General features: G+C 42.6%; 1 protein-coding gene across 1 annotated transcript; it reads left to right on the forward strand.

The window, feature by feature from the left end:
* The first annotated feature begins 737 nt into the window (after window positions 1–737).
* LOC103720256 (protein adenylyltransferase SelO) lies at window positions 738–14,034 on the forward strand. Its single transcript, XM_008809868.3, has 8 exons — window positions 738–1,215; window positions 4,325–4,434; window positions 5,463–5,519; window positions 5,629–5,928; window positions 8,689–8,936; window positions 9,069–9,375; window positions 9,459–9,732; window positions 13,563–14,034. Exons 1-8 carry the CDS (start codon window positions 772–774, stop codon window positions 13,815–13,817), a joined length of 1,995 nt encoding a protein of 664 aa, XP_008808090.1. The 5' UTR covers window positions 738–771; the 3' UTR covers window positions 13,818–14,034.
* Window positions 14,035–18,086: the final 4,052 nt, after the last annotated feature.

The following is an 18,086-nucleotide window of genomic DNA, read 5'->3' on the forward strand; positions in this document are numbered from 1 at the left end:
AATCTTTCGTATGCTCTGTGGAAGTCAGGCATTGAGGTAGTGGAGAAAAAACCTTAGGTGTGGCACTTATCCGTTATGCACCCTTCGACGGTCTTTCACTTATTCCCTTTGAACATCGATTGTGACCTTTGCATCAAAATTTATTGTACTAATTAGTATCGCATCGATATTGAATCAGTATACAATATCATACTATATCGATATTCGGTATGTCTTGAGGTCTCGTATTGTACTGTATACGAACATTATGAGACGGCGGACCTTGCTTTGCACAAAAGAAAGAAACATCTTCCTTCTACCCATTGATCGTTGGATCATCCACTACTCGCTTTCAGATATGTACAAGTGGAAGAATGATATTTTATTTCCCCACGAAGGATGCAACCGCGATCCTTTTTCCCTGGCTGGTTAGAGACGTGTGCACTTCTCGCGAGGACTAGCCCAGATTACCGGACTCGATTCCAAGTAATACCACGCGAGTTTGATGAAGCGCACAAAACCCAGTTCTTTACAGGGAGAGTGGCGTACCACCGGATTTATCGTCCAAGAGCACAGGTCGGTCAAGTGGCCCGCTTGGTGATTATGGTTCGATGACCTTTTGATGCGCAATTTACGGCGCGGAAGCATTTTCCCCGGTTCCTGCAATGATTACCACCCGAAAAACTCACCAAATGGACGGTCCACATAACCCAATCATCCACAATTGCCTAAAATAAAATAACGCGGTTCCGCCCTTGTTTCACCCGAGGTACACTAGAAAAGAGAGAGGACATGCTCCCACTGTCGTCTCTCCCCTCCCTCGGCCTCTCCTACCCCGCCGCCTTCTCCAAGAGTCTCCTCACTTCCCTCCCCCCTCTCCTCCTCGCCTCCTCCTCGAATCTAACCCTTGCCTCTCCTCCGGCCGTCCGCCGGAGATCCCATTCGCCCCAGCCCGTACGCCGAAGTCACCAGATTTCCCCGGCTGATAGGCGGAGATCGCCTCTCCGTCGCCTGAGTTGTATCGCTTTCGGCGCAGGAGAAGGGTTTACCGGTGTTGCTCCGATGGCATCTTCGGAAGAGACGCGGCATCCGGCGTCGGAATTGGATGCGGAGGGTAGTGGAGACGGGAGCATGGGCGAGGAAGGGGTTCCTCGGAAGCTCGAGGAGTTGAATTGGGATCACTCGTTTGTCAGGGAGCTGCCGGGTGATCCAAGAACTGATGCGATTCCTCGAGAGGTAATTCCAAATTCTTCTTGAAATTCTTGGAAGAAATATGCAGTCCAATCTTCTGTAAAGTTTATTTATTGGTAGAATTCTGTAAAATTTATTTAATCGCGAAATCTTTTCGATGACTTCAAGCATGATTATAAAAGGAACAGATCTGTTTGTTATTATAAGCATACATTCTTTATTCTTTCCATGTTCACCATGGTAGTGTTCTAAGTTTAGAGATGAAAAGGGGCATTTGACGGAATTACCCCAAGAAAGATGCTGTAATCATTGAGGAGCACTGAAAAAATGTTCTTTTAAAAACACAGCCTGGGATCATAAATTAGTGCGTTGGAATCGACATTATTGATGTGACATTGTTTCATCAAATCCTCAAAGCATGTTCGAGCTAACACTCATTTTGGATAGCAAGATTTAAAGTGAAGAGAAAGGGAGAAAGTCGAAATTTCTTGTTTGGTTAGTAAAAGATAGCGAGAATGGGAGAGGAGAGGGTTCTTTCCTTACACTGTTTGGATACACGATGGCAGAGAGGATGGAAAAGTAGGAAAATGAGAGAAAAAAAGCGAAACAAAGAGAAGAGAAGGTGAATCTTGTCACCAGAAGAAAAGTTAGACTACTTGTCCAAAAAAAAAAAGGAAATAAAAAATCTCTCTGTATATATGACGTGAAACTCGTGGTCCACAATCCTTCAATCTATCCTCAATTCTCAAAGATATGACTCTGCAAAATCAAAAATTGCTTATAAGACATCTCTCTCTTTCCATATCCCTTTCAGAGATAAAATGGGCATGGAAATAAATCTATTCTCTCCTTTTTCTATTTCCTTCTCTCTCATTCTCTCCTCATTTTACCATCCAAACAAGAGATTCTGGCTTTCCTTCCTTTCTCTTTCTTTCTCTTTTCTCCAAATTCCAAACCTCTCAAAACCAAATTCAGAAAGAAGAGGGAGATATGCCTTAGATATATTCTTCAGACTATCTTTAAAAGTGCAGCAAGGGAAAGACATTTATAGTTATTGTTGTTGATAACTCATGGAATTTCTCGATAATGGTGAACATAATGATCATCATGATTTAACCTGCAATTTCAAGCAATCAAGTATCACGCTTGATCTTGGCTCATGGTTCTCCAATACCCTTCTTCCTGCTGACTTACCGCTTGCAATGTATCCAATGAAATTTGGTCACTCCTCTCAAGTTTTACCTTTACCAGCACAAGTAAATCTTTCTTTCACTATTTAAACGATCTATGGTGCGTATAGAAGGAAGCATGATAATATGATTCTTTAGATGTATTTTACACCTATCAACTAAATTTGATTAAGGAACAAAGATACACATGAAATTAGTAGAGGCCACTTGGGTATGCACAAAGATCAGCAATTAGAGCTTCATGTTTGACACATATTCTATCATATCTTAACCTTCTTGTTTCTTTCTTCTTGATGCACGAATTCTATGATATCTTAGCTTTCTTGCTTATTTCTTCTTGATGGATATACTGTTGTACCCTTCTTTTCCTGGTCTTAGTCGAGTTAGCATGTAGCTACAATTTCCTCATATGCTCATCCTTTTGTTGCCAATCTATCAAATTAATTGAACTTTCATTGTTGTGACTTAAAGCTTGGCACTTAGCAACCGCATGATCTAATGCCTATCATTTGAAAGTGTAGTTTAGTTTTCTTTATCATGTAAAGGTGTTTGCTCATTGCCTTTTGTTTCATGAGAACATGTGCTTATCTCAGCCACATCATAACAGTCCATTTTTTTGTCATCTAAAATTTTGGTCCAAGCTCTTATAATTCAATTGGATGTCCTTCATATAGCTAAATGCTGATAGTTAGGGCTGCTAGCTTGGCTTAAAGTTTGAAATTGATACCAAGCTTAACTCTTTTCCATTGCAACAAACTTATTTGAGCATAATTTCGAGCCATACTGAATTTGAGCCTTTTTCAAGTGGTTTCTTACCCTTATAGAGAAACTTGAGTTAGAAATGAAATAAAACTTGAATTAAACTTTATTCAGAATTGGCTCATGCTCGGTGGAAGGCCTTTTAGCCTGGAGGTGGATAGAGGCAGAGAGAGCCAAGTAAAGAGGTTGAGGGCGCTCAAGGCTGATAAAAAGAAGAGCAGCAGGGCTTAGGTGCACCAATGGAGGAGCAATTACTTTGATATGAAAACGGGTGGGGGAGCTCAACATTGACAAAGAAGTGGCATGCCTTGGGATAAGAGAGGAAGGCGGAGCTTTGGCATTGGAGGAGGAATGGTCCTCATAGTGGTAGAGAAACAAGGATATTGGTGCTAGTGGAGGGTCATAAAGGGCTGTTGCAGCTTGCAGAGGAGCAAGGATGAACTTGGAGGTGGAGAGAGGTGGAGTAAGGCACTGGAAGATGGAGGGATTTGATTTCAATAAGCTTAGTATCCTTAAAATCAGTTAGCCTATAGGGCCGATTGCTTATGCTTCTTGATTTTGGCCATTATATTTGTCTCGCTTACATTTAGGATGTTTCTTATAATGTATAGTGCATAACATTTGACATATTGTATTTTTTGAGCCTAATCAAGCCAAGCTTGATTATTCCGAGGTTTGCTTAAGCTTGTTAGAAAATTTTTTCTAAGCCTAAAACGTAGAGCTGAGTTTCATCTTATTTCTAATTGAGCTGGACAGAGCCGGGCATGAGCTGTTTATGAGTGGCTTGAACTAATTGTCGTCCCTTCAGATGATGCTCCAGAGTCTATGTTTCCATGCCAAGAAGCCCAATGTTTCTTAAGCGCTCAGGGAGCATTTCATGTACGGTCGAGTCATGGTGAGGCAACCATAGGCAACAAAAGCACCAATGTAGTTTTCACAAATCCTGTGTAGTGAAATGAGAGTCATCTTAATATTTTGGCATAAGTGAATTGTTCTTTTTAATGATATTTTGACTCTTCAACAGATGCAAGATTAGACTTCACAAACTGTTTGAAGCAGTTTTAGAACTTCAAATATATAGTCAGCTTGTGTCACAGTATGAGGTTTCACTTTCCATCTCACACGAGGAAGAAGAGTTCTAGGTTATGACAAGATTGTGATTTTCTAAAACTCCTAGATGAAATTACTATTTATTTCGTTTTCAGGTCCTACATGCTTGTTACACAAAAGTTTCCCCATCTGCTGAAGTAGAGAAGCCGGAGCTTGTAGCATGGTCTGAGTCAGTTGCCAAGTTGCTTGATTTGGACCCCAGAGAGTAAGTGGCTCTGCACCTAATAACTGTTTACCTTTTTGGTTGTCTAATAAAATTCACATTGTGTTACTGAATCGTGCTGCCAGTCAAATTATCGGAGTTCATTTATAATCCAGATTTCTCTCTGTGAACTATCAGAGTATTTTAGTTTGAATAATATTTCCATTTTCTTTTTCTGGTGATAACTGTTACTGAAAGCTCATGCAATCACCATCATTGTAATAGTGTTTATAGCATTACTTCCTCTCCCAATAGAGTACTCTGGGCATATTGTTAATCAAATGACATGTTATCTATTATTCTTATTCCCTTTCAAAGTTTCACTGGATACAGTTTCAGTGCTTCAGCATGCTTTGCAAGACTAAGAATCCAATGAGGACTCGAAGTGGATGATCTGTTTCCATTAGCGTCTTATTACCTTCTATTTCTTTTCTCATAAATGATATATATAAACATAGGCTTAGAAATACCTTTGGTGGAACCTCCATATTTAGAGTTCTGTTCGATAACTGACCTCATCCTGATGGGATGAGGCTGAGGTCACTTTGTGAATATCAAAAGCATTAAGTCATTTCAGTTACTTGGTTTAACAGACTTTCTTTTTTGTCTCATGGTACACCAGTTTTACTGGGGACAGATTCCTTAGTCCATGGTGGACTTATGTTGTATGTTTCATGATCTTGTATTAGTTTTTGGATATATTGGTCACTTGTCTAAACTTGCTTCTCTAATATCATAACATGCAAGCCATAATGGAGTATATCTGTCAGACAGGACAATGAACTCAATTGTGACAAATGAATGGGGACAGGATATATGATTTTCTTTTTTTATCTAGTATCACAAATTCACCATGTCATATTGCCTTCTATGCTTGATCTTTTATATCTTGGGTTATTTTGGAAGTTCATTGATTCTGCTGGCTGGATCTGCCCTGGATTCATCATAAGTTTAGATCTTCTGACATAGATCATGTGCAATTAGCAGGAAGGATGGTATGATCATATACTCACATTTATTTTATTTTTCAGATTTGAAAGGCCAGATTTTCCGCTAATTTTCTCTGGAGCACTGCCTTTGGTGGGAGGGTAAGTTTTAGGTAGATTATTCACTGCAAGTCTTCTCCTTTTTTCACGCAATGATTTCACCTTTGATGATGTGCGTTAAAAGTATGAATATTTTTTATATCATCTGCAGGTTGCCATATGCACAATGTTATGGTGGACATCAATTTGGTGTATGGGCTGGTCAGCTGGGGGACGGTCGTGCCATAACTTTAGGAGAACTTCAAAATTCCCGAGGTGAAAGATGGGAGTTGCAGCTCAAGGGTGCTGGCAAGACTCCATACAGTCGATTTGCTGATGGTCTTGCAGTCCTGCGTAGTAGCATCCGGGAATTCTTGTGTAGTGAAGCAATGAATGGACTGGGAATTCCTACTACCCGAGCACTTTGTCTTGTCACAACTGGCAAAAATGTCATTAGGGACATGTTTTACGAGTATGCTCTCTAATTTGATAAGTTATGAATTCTTTGCAGGGAGCTGCTTTATATAATGTCTATATTTTTATGTGATTCTACATACATGTGTCTCTGTATAATGGTATCCATCTACTTTTGTGTGTATAGAGGAAGGGAATTAAAGTATAATTAGCTGTTAGAACATTCTCAATTGTCTACTCTTCTTTGATATAGGAATTCATTTATTCCTTATTTAAGTTGTATTAGGTTTCAATAGTAAGTTGTAGTTATTTTTTTCCTTAAATTTCTGCCATAGTAAATAAAAAAATTGAAATTAAGAATATCCTTAAAATATTCATTTTTCAATATTTGTTTCTGGAATACCCTAAACTGCATTATGTAATTGCAAATCCTTAACCTAAGCCCTCTATCTCAATCTAGTACCTGCCTAGTAGTCTATAATCTATTCATGCATTGAAATTGTTGAGTTTTGGCCGGATCGTAATAAAGCACTTTGCAAATTTCTTGCATTGTGGTGATGGAGTGCTCACTAGATTCATGTTTTGCAATGGTGGAAATCTACCTCCCTGGTCAATAACCCAAAGATATCATCTCTTTCTATGATTGGTTGGCAAGAAAGCAACTGACATACAAGAACCACCCCCCCCCCCCCCCCCTTCTCCCCAACCAATAAACTACCTCCCTCCATTCTTTCCATCTCTCCACCCCTCTCCCATCTCTTTCACACACAAGCACATACACACTCACTCACTTGCGAGACTGATGCTCACGTGTCTCTCCCTCTCTTTCCTTCTCCTAGATTGCACTCACTCACCATCCCTCCCCAGCCCTTGGCTTACTTAATACTTTCCTTTTTTTTCTTATTTCTCCATAATCTCTATTAATACTTTGTCCATCATGTTTCCTATTAATCACCTTTGGTTTTGTGGGGTTAACTAATGATGCTTAAAATGCTCCATTTTAACATGAAACCTCCCAACAAAACCCCTTCCCACATAAGCATTGTCCTCTTTTACCTAACTTGCCATATCCTACTCCCACCCTTCTTTCTCTGCCTCACCCTTTTGCTTTTCATTATTTTTTAGTATTCTGAGTTGATATTTTTCTATTCATGTTTTTTTGTTATATTTTATTATGTATTTTACTTATTTATTGTGTTCTATTCAATCATGCCATTTACTTATTTATTTTTCTTTTTGTATTACTACCTTATTATACTATAAAATTTTCAATGTCTTTTGTTTCTGATTTTTGTTGTATGGTTTACATTTTTATTTAATATATTTTATAATTTTATACTTTTGTTGTATGAGTTGTTCTGCCTTTGATCTTATATTTTGTATTCTTATTGGTTTTGTTCTCTAATTTGTTTTTATATTTTATATTTTTATTTTCTATTTTTGTTTAAATTTCATTGTTTATTCAATTTTGTGAAACCAATTCATTTCTTTTTTTATTTTCAATTTGGATTTAATATAATTCTGCATATCCTTTCCCTTGAAACATGCAGTGCACATGCCTGTTTGCTAGCATTTTAAATAATTAAGTAGGTTTAGAATGAATGTAGAGTCCAGTTAAAGGACTTGAAAACATCCTAGACTTCCAAAGGGCCCACAACTTGAAGTAACTTTCAGCATTACAATTAAAATATTTTATGGTTGCTTGACGATATGAGGCTGTTGGAGCCAAGCATTATAAAAAGGACCCACTGCCCTACAAGTGATTAATACGTATTAATCTTGTTTATTATTTGGTTTGCTTTTGATGACTAGGATTTACTTTGTTCTAGTTAAGATTTAATTGGGTCATGTACTATCTAAAATTCTCAAATAACAAGTCTTAGAATATTAGAGCTGGTTATTGATGGAATAGTAAATGAAATCTTCTCCTCTCCCAAGAAAAGTCCATTAGTGTGTCTGCTGTCTGGCTGAATGGTGTGATTGCTTTAAGGCCTTGTTCAAGAACTTGGTGTGACAGTCTCATATTAAATGCTAGAACAGAACCAAGTCCGTAGTTGCTAAAGTTTTGTTTATTTTTTGCTTTAGCGTTACCGATAACAAGCTGCAGTTATTCAGTTCTTATTATAGCAGTTGAAGGTCATCTTTGATTTGGTTGACAAGCATGTCCATTTTGTGATATCTGGCAAGTGTTTCTGGTGGATCTGTTGACGACACAAGGATGCCTATATGATTTTTAGATGTCCTGGGTACTGCTTTTGTGCATGTGCATATTCACTTATGTAGATATATACCTGCCAGTGTCAGCTGTTTTCTTGCCAACCAATCATAGAAAGAGATGATATCTTTGGGTTATTGAAAGATTTTTGCATCAAGTATCATGCTACCTCTCTTTATTTATCCCACATCACTTTTCCTATCCCAGTCTCGATAGCCCATGATTAATTCTTAAATAGAAATCACTACCAAGCTGCCCATGCACTAGACTATAAGGTGGGTCCAAGTGTCCAACTACTTGCCCCAACCTCTTTATTCTCTGTGTTGCATAATTGAGTGAGATATCGAATGCTTGAATTCTGATTACTACCAAATATTATGCAATTAAAAAATAACTTTCAAATATTTCTGTTGCTCATTTTTTGATATAGAAGGAAATCTTTATAATTTTAATGGGGCCATGAAATCATGTTTCAAATGCACTTGTTTTTACATGAGAAGAAACGTCTACAGTTTAGTGCAGTTCTTTGCAGTTTAAATTTCAAACAGAGTGATCTTGTTGAATAAATGTGCTCATTCTTCTCTGGTTTCACTCCTGGTGCAGTGGCAATCCGAAAGAGGAACCAGGTGCAATTGTTTGCCGCGTTGCACAATCCTTTCTGCGTTTTGGCTCATATCAGATTCATGCATTGAGAGGCAAAGAGGACCTGGACATTGTTCGTATTTTGGCAAACTACACAATACGACATCATTTCCCCCATCTTGAAAATATGAGCAAGAGTGAAGGCTTGTCTTTTGAGACTGGTCAGGGAGACTCTTCACATATTGATTTGACATCTAACAAGTATGCAGGTAAGATTGTTTATTTGTCCCTTCATTTTTGGTTACCATGTTTCAGTATCCTCCATGCAACATACGTTCTAAATTGATGCGAAGGACATTTTGGAAGAAGTGTAGTCTATATTTTTCCTGTGGTTTTATCAGCTTGGTCAGTTGAGGTTGCTGAGCGTACTGCTTCCTTGATTGCAAGCTGGCAAGGGGTTGGCTTCACCCATGGTGTGCTGAACACTGACAACATGAGCATCTTAGGCCTAACTATTGATTATGGACCTTTTGGCTTCTTGGATGCATTTGATCCCAGTTATACTCCAAATACCACAGACCTTCCAGGAAGAAGGTATTGTTTTGCAAACCAACCAGACATTGGCTTGTGGAATATTGGACAGTTTACGACAACTTTGTCCACTGCCAACCTGATCAGCAAAGAAGAGGCAAACTATGCTATGGAAAGGTATTGTCGCTTCTTCTCTTTGACCATTGGTCCAGTGTGGTTGATTTTATTACCATTGATGCCTTTTCTTTTCACTGTTTCAGATATGGGACCAAATTCATGGATGAGTATCAATCTATAATGACCAGAAAACTTGGTTTAGTTAAGTACAATAGACAGTTAATCAGCAAGCTGCTCAGCAACATGGCTACTGATAAAGTTGACTACACAAATTTCTTCCGGTTACTTTCAAATATCAAAGCAGACCCTAACATTTCAGATAGCAAGCTGCTTGTTCCTCTAAAGGCTGTGCTGCTAGACATTGGAAAGGAAAGAAAGGAAGCATGGATCAGTTGGTTGAAGACATATATTCAGGAGGTATTATTGTCATGATTTGAAACTACTTTTCTTTCCCTCGTTTTCGATAATCTTTTATTAGAAGTTATGGTTTTTCCCTTTGCATAGTGTGGTTTTGTATTTATTGCAGTCACCCTACTTCATGCGCACTGTCCACCATTTAGTTCCTCTTTTTTGTTAAAAAAATCGCTTAGAAGTATTGTATTGATGAAATATAGAGAAATTTAAACTTCAAAGACAATACTCAAGCATGAAGGATAATATTACAAGAATTTTGTGAGAGGAAGCTACAAGTTCCATCAATAGAGGATAAACTAATGGACAACTGATTGAGATGTATGTTAAACCATAACCATAGCCTTAACTTCTGATCCTTGTCCCATTTATTCGGGTAAGCTTTATGAAATCCTTCCTATTTATAGCCATCTTAATGCTATTAGCAGGTTCTCCAAATCTTTTTGAGGTCCTAAGAACTGATACCATGAGTTGTACTTATGATATGGTACTATATGAACACACATTATGCAGCAGGGTACCGATCAGGTTCCTGGTTCGCTAATCTAGGATTTGGCCCATATTTTGAGAGAGAGAAAGAGAGAGGTAGGTGTCCTACTGGTGGCTGGCCAAGACATGGACAAGGTGTGGTAGACATTGTGGAGGAGAAGGCCGACATTCTATTAGCGGTCGAGGTGGACAAGGATGGTGAGGAGGTGCCAAGCTCGCCTAATCTAGGGGTGGTTGATTGGAGGAGCTTTGGGGCAAAGGGTGAAGAGCCTCCAAGGGCGGATCTAGAGAGATTGAGGAGAGGGAGCGAGCGAACAAGAGAAGAGAGACTAAGTAGATCAAATGAGGGTTCGATGAGTGTTAGCGGTTTTATTTAAGGGGATGGGTTTGGCCTTGAACCGGCATGTGCCAATTAGAACCGAACTGGATGGGTAATTCCGCTCAACTCAGACTGGTTTTGCACCTATTTTGAACTAATTAGCGGTCGAGGTGGACAAGGATGGTGAGGAGGTGCCAAGCTCGCCTAATCTAGGGGTGGTTGATTGGAGGAGCTTTGGGGCAAAGGGTAAAGAGCCTCCAAGGGCGGATCTAGAGAGACTGCGGAGAGAGAGCGAGCGAACAAGAGAAGAGAGACTAAGTAGATCAAATGAGGGTTCGATGAGCTTTAGCAGTTTTATTTAAGGGGATGGGTTTGGCCTTGAACCAGCATGTGCCAATTAGAACTGAACTAGATGGGTAATTCCGCTCAACTCAGACTGGTTTTGCACCTATTCTGAACTGATATTAGGTTCGGTATGCTGTGAGCTAGGCGGTTTGGGATGGTTCAGCTGACCTTGCTTCCATCCATGTTGCTCTAGCTCTTCCTTTGCTCTCACTTTATGTCTTAAACAATGATTAAACCACCCCTTTTTTTTGGTGACACCTCATTTCTTCATGGTACATGCCCATGCCAGCTCACTTGATTCGCCATCACTTCACTCTTAATTTTTGTAACTTCTACAGCTTTTACAGTATAATACCCATTTTTCACTCTATTCTTTCTACATTTGCCACACATTCTTCTCGATGTTCCAATATTGTTACTCTCGACTTCTTGGGTGCTCTTTATAACATTCTGAACCATACAACATCATATGTCTTGTTGACTTATGTTACACAAAAAAACAAAAAAGAAAACAAGAAATAAAGGGATAGAGATAGAGAATGTCTGGGATTCATGAGCATGTGCATTGAAACCACAGGACCTATTAAGGATAGGGTCCTCGGATTTGTGAACTTATGATAGTGGAGGAAAAGCCTAAGCAAACCTGGATGAAATTTGTGAATATATACATATATATTAATTTTGCATATAAAAATATCGTCACACTTGATAGAAACGGATGATGAAAATTGGTCTATATAAATAAGAAGAAATCCTGTGACCAAACGTTGGAATTTGATGCACTCTGACATTCTAATGGAAGCCTTAACTACACTATGCCATCTTGGGGTGTAAGTTAGATTTGGTTCAGATCCAAGTAAGATCTGTGGTAAGATAATTGAGTTTGGATGCAGTTTCAAATCCTCCTGATCAGATTTGATTTGGATTTGGATCCATGATGGAACATTCAATAACTCTATAAAATATATTAATTTTTTATTTTTATTTATCCTTTTAGCGTAAACAACTTTATAATGATGGGCTGACAGTTTTTGTTCAATCTAGCTTATTGGCTGGCTAAATGAAATCAGCTATGGGCTGACAGTTTTTGTCAGGAGTTAAGCTTGTGTTGTTAGGATGCTCAAAGAATCACTTATTTGAGAAACTAGGGGGTTTTCCCTTGCTCTGCGACCAATGAAAAAAAGAAACTTCTGGGTCAATAACTAGACTGAACGTATTTGTAATTTTGATTCTTTTCATTGTGGTTTTAAGTGTTTTCACATAATAGGAACCAGCTGTCACAGCCTGTTACATTTTTTATTTTTTATTTTAGAGAAACCGACCAACACTCTAATGATAAAATCTAATCTTTATGTTGATAGTTTAAATCTAATCCAACAGATCATATGGTAATAGAGTAGCATGATGTGAATTGAAGTGCATATATTAGTTTTATCATCATACATGAAATTTCTACCAATACATAATACACATCTATATTTGTGCACATAAACTATTATAAACTATTATTGGCTCATCCATTGGGCTATGGGGTTGGACTGGGGTCACATGCAGATCCTACATAGTGAGCAGTTGGTCATCAGATTATCTGATAGTCAGGTTACATTATCAAATTGTTGAGTATCATTTTGCAGCCCTAACATCATCTAGTCCGTATATGTTGATGTGGCAGCATATTAGTAGTGTGCACTTGTTGAGAGAAAGGAAGTACTCTCTCTTAGAAGGAAAGTAATCTCATTGTTAACATAATCTTCTATCTTCAATTTCAGTTCATGTGGGAAGCAAAAGGAGTCACCTATTAAATGTAATTTCTTCTTTAATTTTAATTTTGAAAGGAAGGTAAGTGGTGGAAGGGGGAAATAGAAAACTGCCAAGAGGGTGGAAATGACAGAAAATTCATTTTCTTCAATGGACTCCACTCCTCCCTTGTCTTTGTGGATAACGTGCATTGCATGAGGAGAACACTAGTAGTCGTAAAGCTAGCCCCAAGGAGTCAGGAGATTTCTTAGTAGTTTTGATTTCTATTTTTTCCTTTTGACTTTGATTTAAAAATTTAAAACCATGAACTAGTATTTTCTCCAAGGTTTGTCGTACCAACCCATACCATCTTATACTAGGCATATTGCACCATACAAGTAAGGATGGGGTGCGGTACTGGGGTTCGGACTAGTGTATAAGCAAAATTGGTCCAAGCCCGTCTAAACTGGTTTGATCCACACCGTACCGGCCAGTTTTAGACTGTACCATGGTTGGGCATGAGAAAATGCTGTGCTGTGTCGGTACAATGTGAGTGTTGGACCGATAAGATACTGATATGGTGGTGGATATAAGTATCGCGAATCTTGCTTTTTTCTGTCACCATATAAAGATGGTTTCAATTCTAGCAAGATGTTGCGGTGAGGAACATATGCCATTCATCTAAAATGGAATGATTTAAACTTCTGATGAAAAGACGGTAACAATGAAATTATGTGATACATTGATGATTTGAATTTGTGAGTCCGTTTGCATTATTGAATTTGCTCAGTCTGTTGTTGTTTTGCCTGGATATACTTTATAAAAATCATTCAAAAACCTAATTTTAGTTTGGACATGTTAGACATCAGGTTATACAGTTAGAACTTACAAAAAGTTTTGATTTCAGTCTGATCTCACACCTACTTTTATGTTACTTATCGTGAAGCTGGTCTCTAGTGGCATTCCTGATGAACAAAGGAAAGTTGCAATGAACTCTGTAAACCCGAAGTACATTCTTCGAAATTATCTATGCCAAGGTGCCATCGATGCTGCTGAGCAAGGTGATTATGAGGGGGTTCACAGGCTGCTGAAAGTTATGGAGCATCCATTTGATGAACAGGAGGAAATGGAGAAGTATGCACGTTTGCCACCTGCATGGGCCTATAGGCCAGGTGTGTGCATGCTATCTTGCTCATCCTGATGATATTTGCTGTCTTCCCTTTTGTATGATGTAATACTATTGTACATATACAGTTTTGCTTTGATAACCAAGTCTGGTGGGGGAAGTCACCAATATTTTTGTTATAACGCCTCAATGCAGATATATTGATTTATTCTAGTAGCTCTCGAATAAGGTAAAGTTAGGGAAGATTAATAAATATTTTGTGGCTTATCAGAATACTTCGGTTAGAATGTAACGTGCCTGCTGCCAAACATGGTTGGATAAACTGTATTCATTGAAAATGTTGCCTTGGCAGGTTGCACCAAAATGTTTTACTTGCATGCAGTTATCTATTCTAAACATTATGTGATCATCATATGGCATTGCTAGCTTGGAAACAGGAGTCTAGGATGTCAAACGCTTACATCTAGTTTCCAATTTTGTGTCTTCTGCAATATCACTGCTTTCACATTTATGCAGACAGCCAACTAACTGATGTTGATTTAGATTATCATTCCTTGGGCTTTTTCCCCACTTGTCTGCATGCATCCCGAGTAGCCCAGCATACCCTGTTTTAGGACACTGCTACAGAAACTCAACTATGGAATTCAAAAGTCCACTATGATACAGCAAGGGATACCATAGTGTTGGGGGAAAAACCCCAAGTCATACCGCCACGGAGGCGCTCGGCCAAAGAGCGCCGACCGGAAAGGCGCTCGGCCAAAGAGCGCCGACCAGGAAGATGCTCGGCCAAAGAGTGCCGACCGGAAAGGTGCTCGACCGAAGAATGCCGACCAGCAGGGTGCTCGGCTAGAGAGCGCCGACCAGAGAGAGCGCCAAGAAGAGGCGCCCAACCAAAATGACCAAGTAGGGATGCTCGGCTAGAAAGAATCGACCAGAAAGCGCCGACCAGGAAACCAACCAAAGAGCGCAAGACGCTCGCCCAAAGGGCCCCGAGCAGAAGTACTAGAAGCAACCCCGCCACAGGGCGCCCCTCTGGGCGACCAGCTCGGCTCGGCACCCCTGCCGAGCCGATGCCTTGCCTAACCTTCTCGAAAGGTCTGGCGGCTATACACGCGACTCCACTACGACCTGCCACTATCTCCAAGCCATCAAGGCATAAGATCTCCGCAGGTATTCGGCACGACCTGCCATTAATGCATGAGACCCCCTCAAGTCTCCGATGCACTCAGTCATTTAATGAACACGGCCCAAGACGATCTCCGGATCACTGAACTATCAGAGCGTATGGCTCTCCCTGATCGCCGGTTCACTCGGTAATAAATGCACTTACCATCCACGGACCCCAGGCCCACCACGGCCGGCGGTTCAACCACTCCAACAGGTCCGATCGACCGTGACAACTCCCTGACTCCGGTCCGATTCGGCCTTATTCTCCACTACGCCATTAATGGGCCAAATCGTGCCCAAATATTACAAAACAGGACAAATCTCCTGTCACCTCCCAGGTAACAAAAATCCTTCTATAAAAGGAAACCTGGGGGAAAAGGGAGAGGGACCGGCCCGGACTCGGACCGGAGGAAAAAAAGAAACAGCACAGACACAATTGAGCTTAATATTCTCTTCATCTTCTCCACATATCTCTTGCTTGCTCTCTCCACATATTAACACCCTCTGACTTAAGCATCGGAGGGCCGACGCCGGGGAGCCCGGCCACCGGCCTCTTTTTGCAGGACAGGACAGGACGCCCTCTTCGTCGCTCACCCCACTCTCCACAGCCTCCAGGAGGACGCCGCCGGGCGGCACACCGCCGTCCGCCCTCCCCGCGGCGGAGCTCCTCCTTCCCCGGCTTCGCGGCGGCCCCCGGGTCCAATTTCCAGCAACAGCTGGCGCTAGAGGAAGGGCCCGAGTTCGCTGCCATGAAGCTAAGAAGCAAAGGGGCTTCCAACGCCTCTCGACGTCCTCCACCCAGCCCTGAGCATTCCGTCCAAAACTCACCACCTCCGGCTGAGTCAGTTCATCAAGTTCGGCCGGAGCAGTTTGATGCCCTGGTGCAACAGGTGTAGGCCCTGGCTACCGCTGTCCAAAGCCTGCAGCCCAGGGGCATCCCAACGGCACCGCCTCCTCCGGCTCCAGTTCAACCGGAGCCCCCTACAAGCGGACTTCCCCTTCGAGGTCAGGACTCCCAAGTCCAGGCCTCCCTCTGGAGAGAGCACCCAGCCAGGGGCCACGGAGGCTGGCCACAGCCTTCAGAAGCTGAATCGGTTCCAGGGCAACCTGCGCTCGAACGAACCGCTGCAGCGATCCTCCAGAATGGCGAACTCGACAAGAAGGTCGAGAAGCTGGAGCGCCAAATCCAGGCACTCCACGGGAGGAAATCAGGACGTGACGGCGACTTCGAGTTCAATACGAAGTCGCCCTTCTCCCCGGAGATTGAAGATGAACCGGTTCCATTACGGTTCAAGATGCCCCAGGTGGAGCCTTACAACGGCAAGGCTGATCCCCTTGACCACCTGGAGAGTTACCGGGTCTTAATGGCCCTACAAGGAGCCTCGGAGGCCATGATGTGCAAAGCTTTTCCGGCGACACTCCGAGGACCAGCCCGGCTGTGGTTTGCCGGGCTGAAGCCGAGTACTGTCTCATCCTTTGAGCAGCTCGGCAGACAATTTGCTGGCAACTTCGCCGCCAGCCAGCCCCAGCGACGGACGTCAGACTCCCTCCTGGACATTAAGCAGAAGGAGGGAGAGTCCTTCAAAGAGTATTTGGATCGGTTCACCGCCGCAACATGGGAGGTCCGGGAGCTTGACCAGTCAATCGCCATGTCAGCATTGAAGACTGGAGCCCGGTCTTACAGATTCCTCTTCTCGATTGAGAAGAATTTTCCTGCGGACCTCACCGAGATGTTCGCCCGGGCGCGGAAGTACGCCAAGGCTGAGGAAGCCGTGGCCGTTAGGCGGGGCGGGGCCGAGCAGAACCCCAAGAAGAGACGCCGCGAGGAGCGCGGCCAGCCCAGAAGCTCATCTCCGCGACGAGCTAAGAATCCGCCCCGCCTGAAGAGTCCACCCCGGTTGAGGGGACCACCACAGCAGAGGTTCCCACAGCGGGCCCGCACGCCCGAAGGGAGGTATGAAAGATACACTCCCCTTAACGCTCCTCGGGCTGAAATCCTCATGGAGATTGAGAGTCGGGATTGCATCCGGCTCCCACCTCCGAAGCCAGACACCAGAATCCGGCGTGATCTCCGGAAGTATTGCCGTTTCCACCGGGATCACGGCCATGATACCGAGGAGTGTTACCAGCTCCGAAATGAGATCGAAGCACTCATCCGCCGAGGGGTGCTCGATCGGTTTGTGCAAGGCCGGCGTGAAGAGAAGAAGCCAGCCGAAGGAGCAGCACAGCCTGAAGGTTCAAATGCCAACAGGCCCATCGCCGGCGTCATCAACACTATCCGAGGCGGGACCTCGGCTAGGGAAGCCTCAGGGGAAGAAGCCTCCTCGAAGCGCCCGCGCACCTCTGAACCGTCTCCTTCTCAGATGATGATCTAGAGGGAGTCGAAACTCCCCATGATGATGCCGTGGTCATCTCCATGATCATAAATAAATTTGATGTAAAACGCATCCTGGTTGATAATGGAAGCTCGGCGAATGTTTTGTATTTTGGTGCTTATTGTAAAATGGGGATGACAAAAGAGCAACTACGGAGGATGAATGCTCCGTTAGTTGGATTCACTGGGGATTCAGTCCCAGTAGAGGGCGAGATCGACCTTCTGGTCACAGCCGGGCTCGCCCCTCGTGAAAGTACCGTGGGTATGAGCTTCCTTGTAATACGCCTGCCCTCGGTTTACAACGCCATCCTCGGAAGGCCAGGACTCAACGCCCTCCGAGCAGTGGTCTCAACTCACCACCTGCTGATGCGATTTCCCACCAGCCAGGGAATCGGTGAAGTTCGAGGGGACCAAATGGTGGCAAGGCGATGCTACCTAGCGACCCACGAGGCAAGACGACCAGCCGAGGTGCCTGCCCCAACAACTGACCAGCCCTCAACTGAAGTTATGGAGGCACGGGTCAACCCCCAGAAAGAGCGGGTTGAGCCTGATGAGTTGTTAATTCAAGTTCCCTTACGAGAGAACTTTTCCGAGCTAACCGTGCAGGTCGGCTCTGGCCTTGGCGAACACGAGAGGAGTCGCCTCGTCAACTTCCTACGGGACAATATGGATGTCTTCGCATGGTCGCCTGCAGACATGCCGGGGATAGATCCGGAGGTCATGGTCCACCGGCTTCAGGTGAAGCCAACCTACAAGCCCGTGCGACAAAAGAAGCGAGGCGCCGCCCCTGAACGACAATGAGC

This window comes from Phoenix dactylifera, unplaced genomic scaffold (assembly GCF_009389715.1).
Source record: "Phoenix dactylifera cultivar Barhee BC4 unplaced genomic scaffold, palm_55x_up_171113_PBpolish2nd_filt_p 000064F, whole genome shotgun sequence".
In the NCBI taxonomy this organism is placed as follows: Eukaryota; Viridiplantae; Streptophyta; class Magnoliopsida; order Arecales; family Arecaceae; genus Phoenix; species Phoenix dactylifera.

What these genes read in the sequence shown, in the direction of transcription:
- LOC103720256 (XM_008809868.3), top strand. Translation starts at nt 772, where the DNA reads ATGCTCCCACTGTCGTCTCTCCCCTCCCTCGGCCTCTCCTACCCCGCC. An exon ending in CTTGATTTGGACCCCAGAGA is followed by an intron (nt 4,435 to 5,462) that starts GTAAGTGGCTCT and finishes TTTATTTTTCAG; the next exon opens with ATTTGAAAGGCCAGATTTTC. An exon ending in GCACTGCCTTTGGTGGGAGG is followed by an intron (nt 5,520 to 5,628) that starts GTAAGTTTTAGG and finishes TATCATCTGCAG; the next exon opens with GTTGCCATATGCACAATGTT.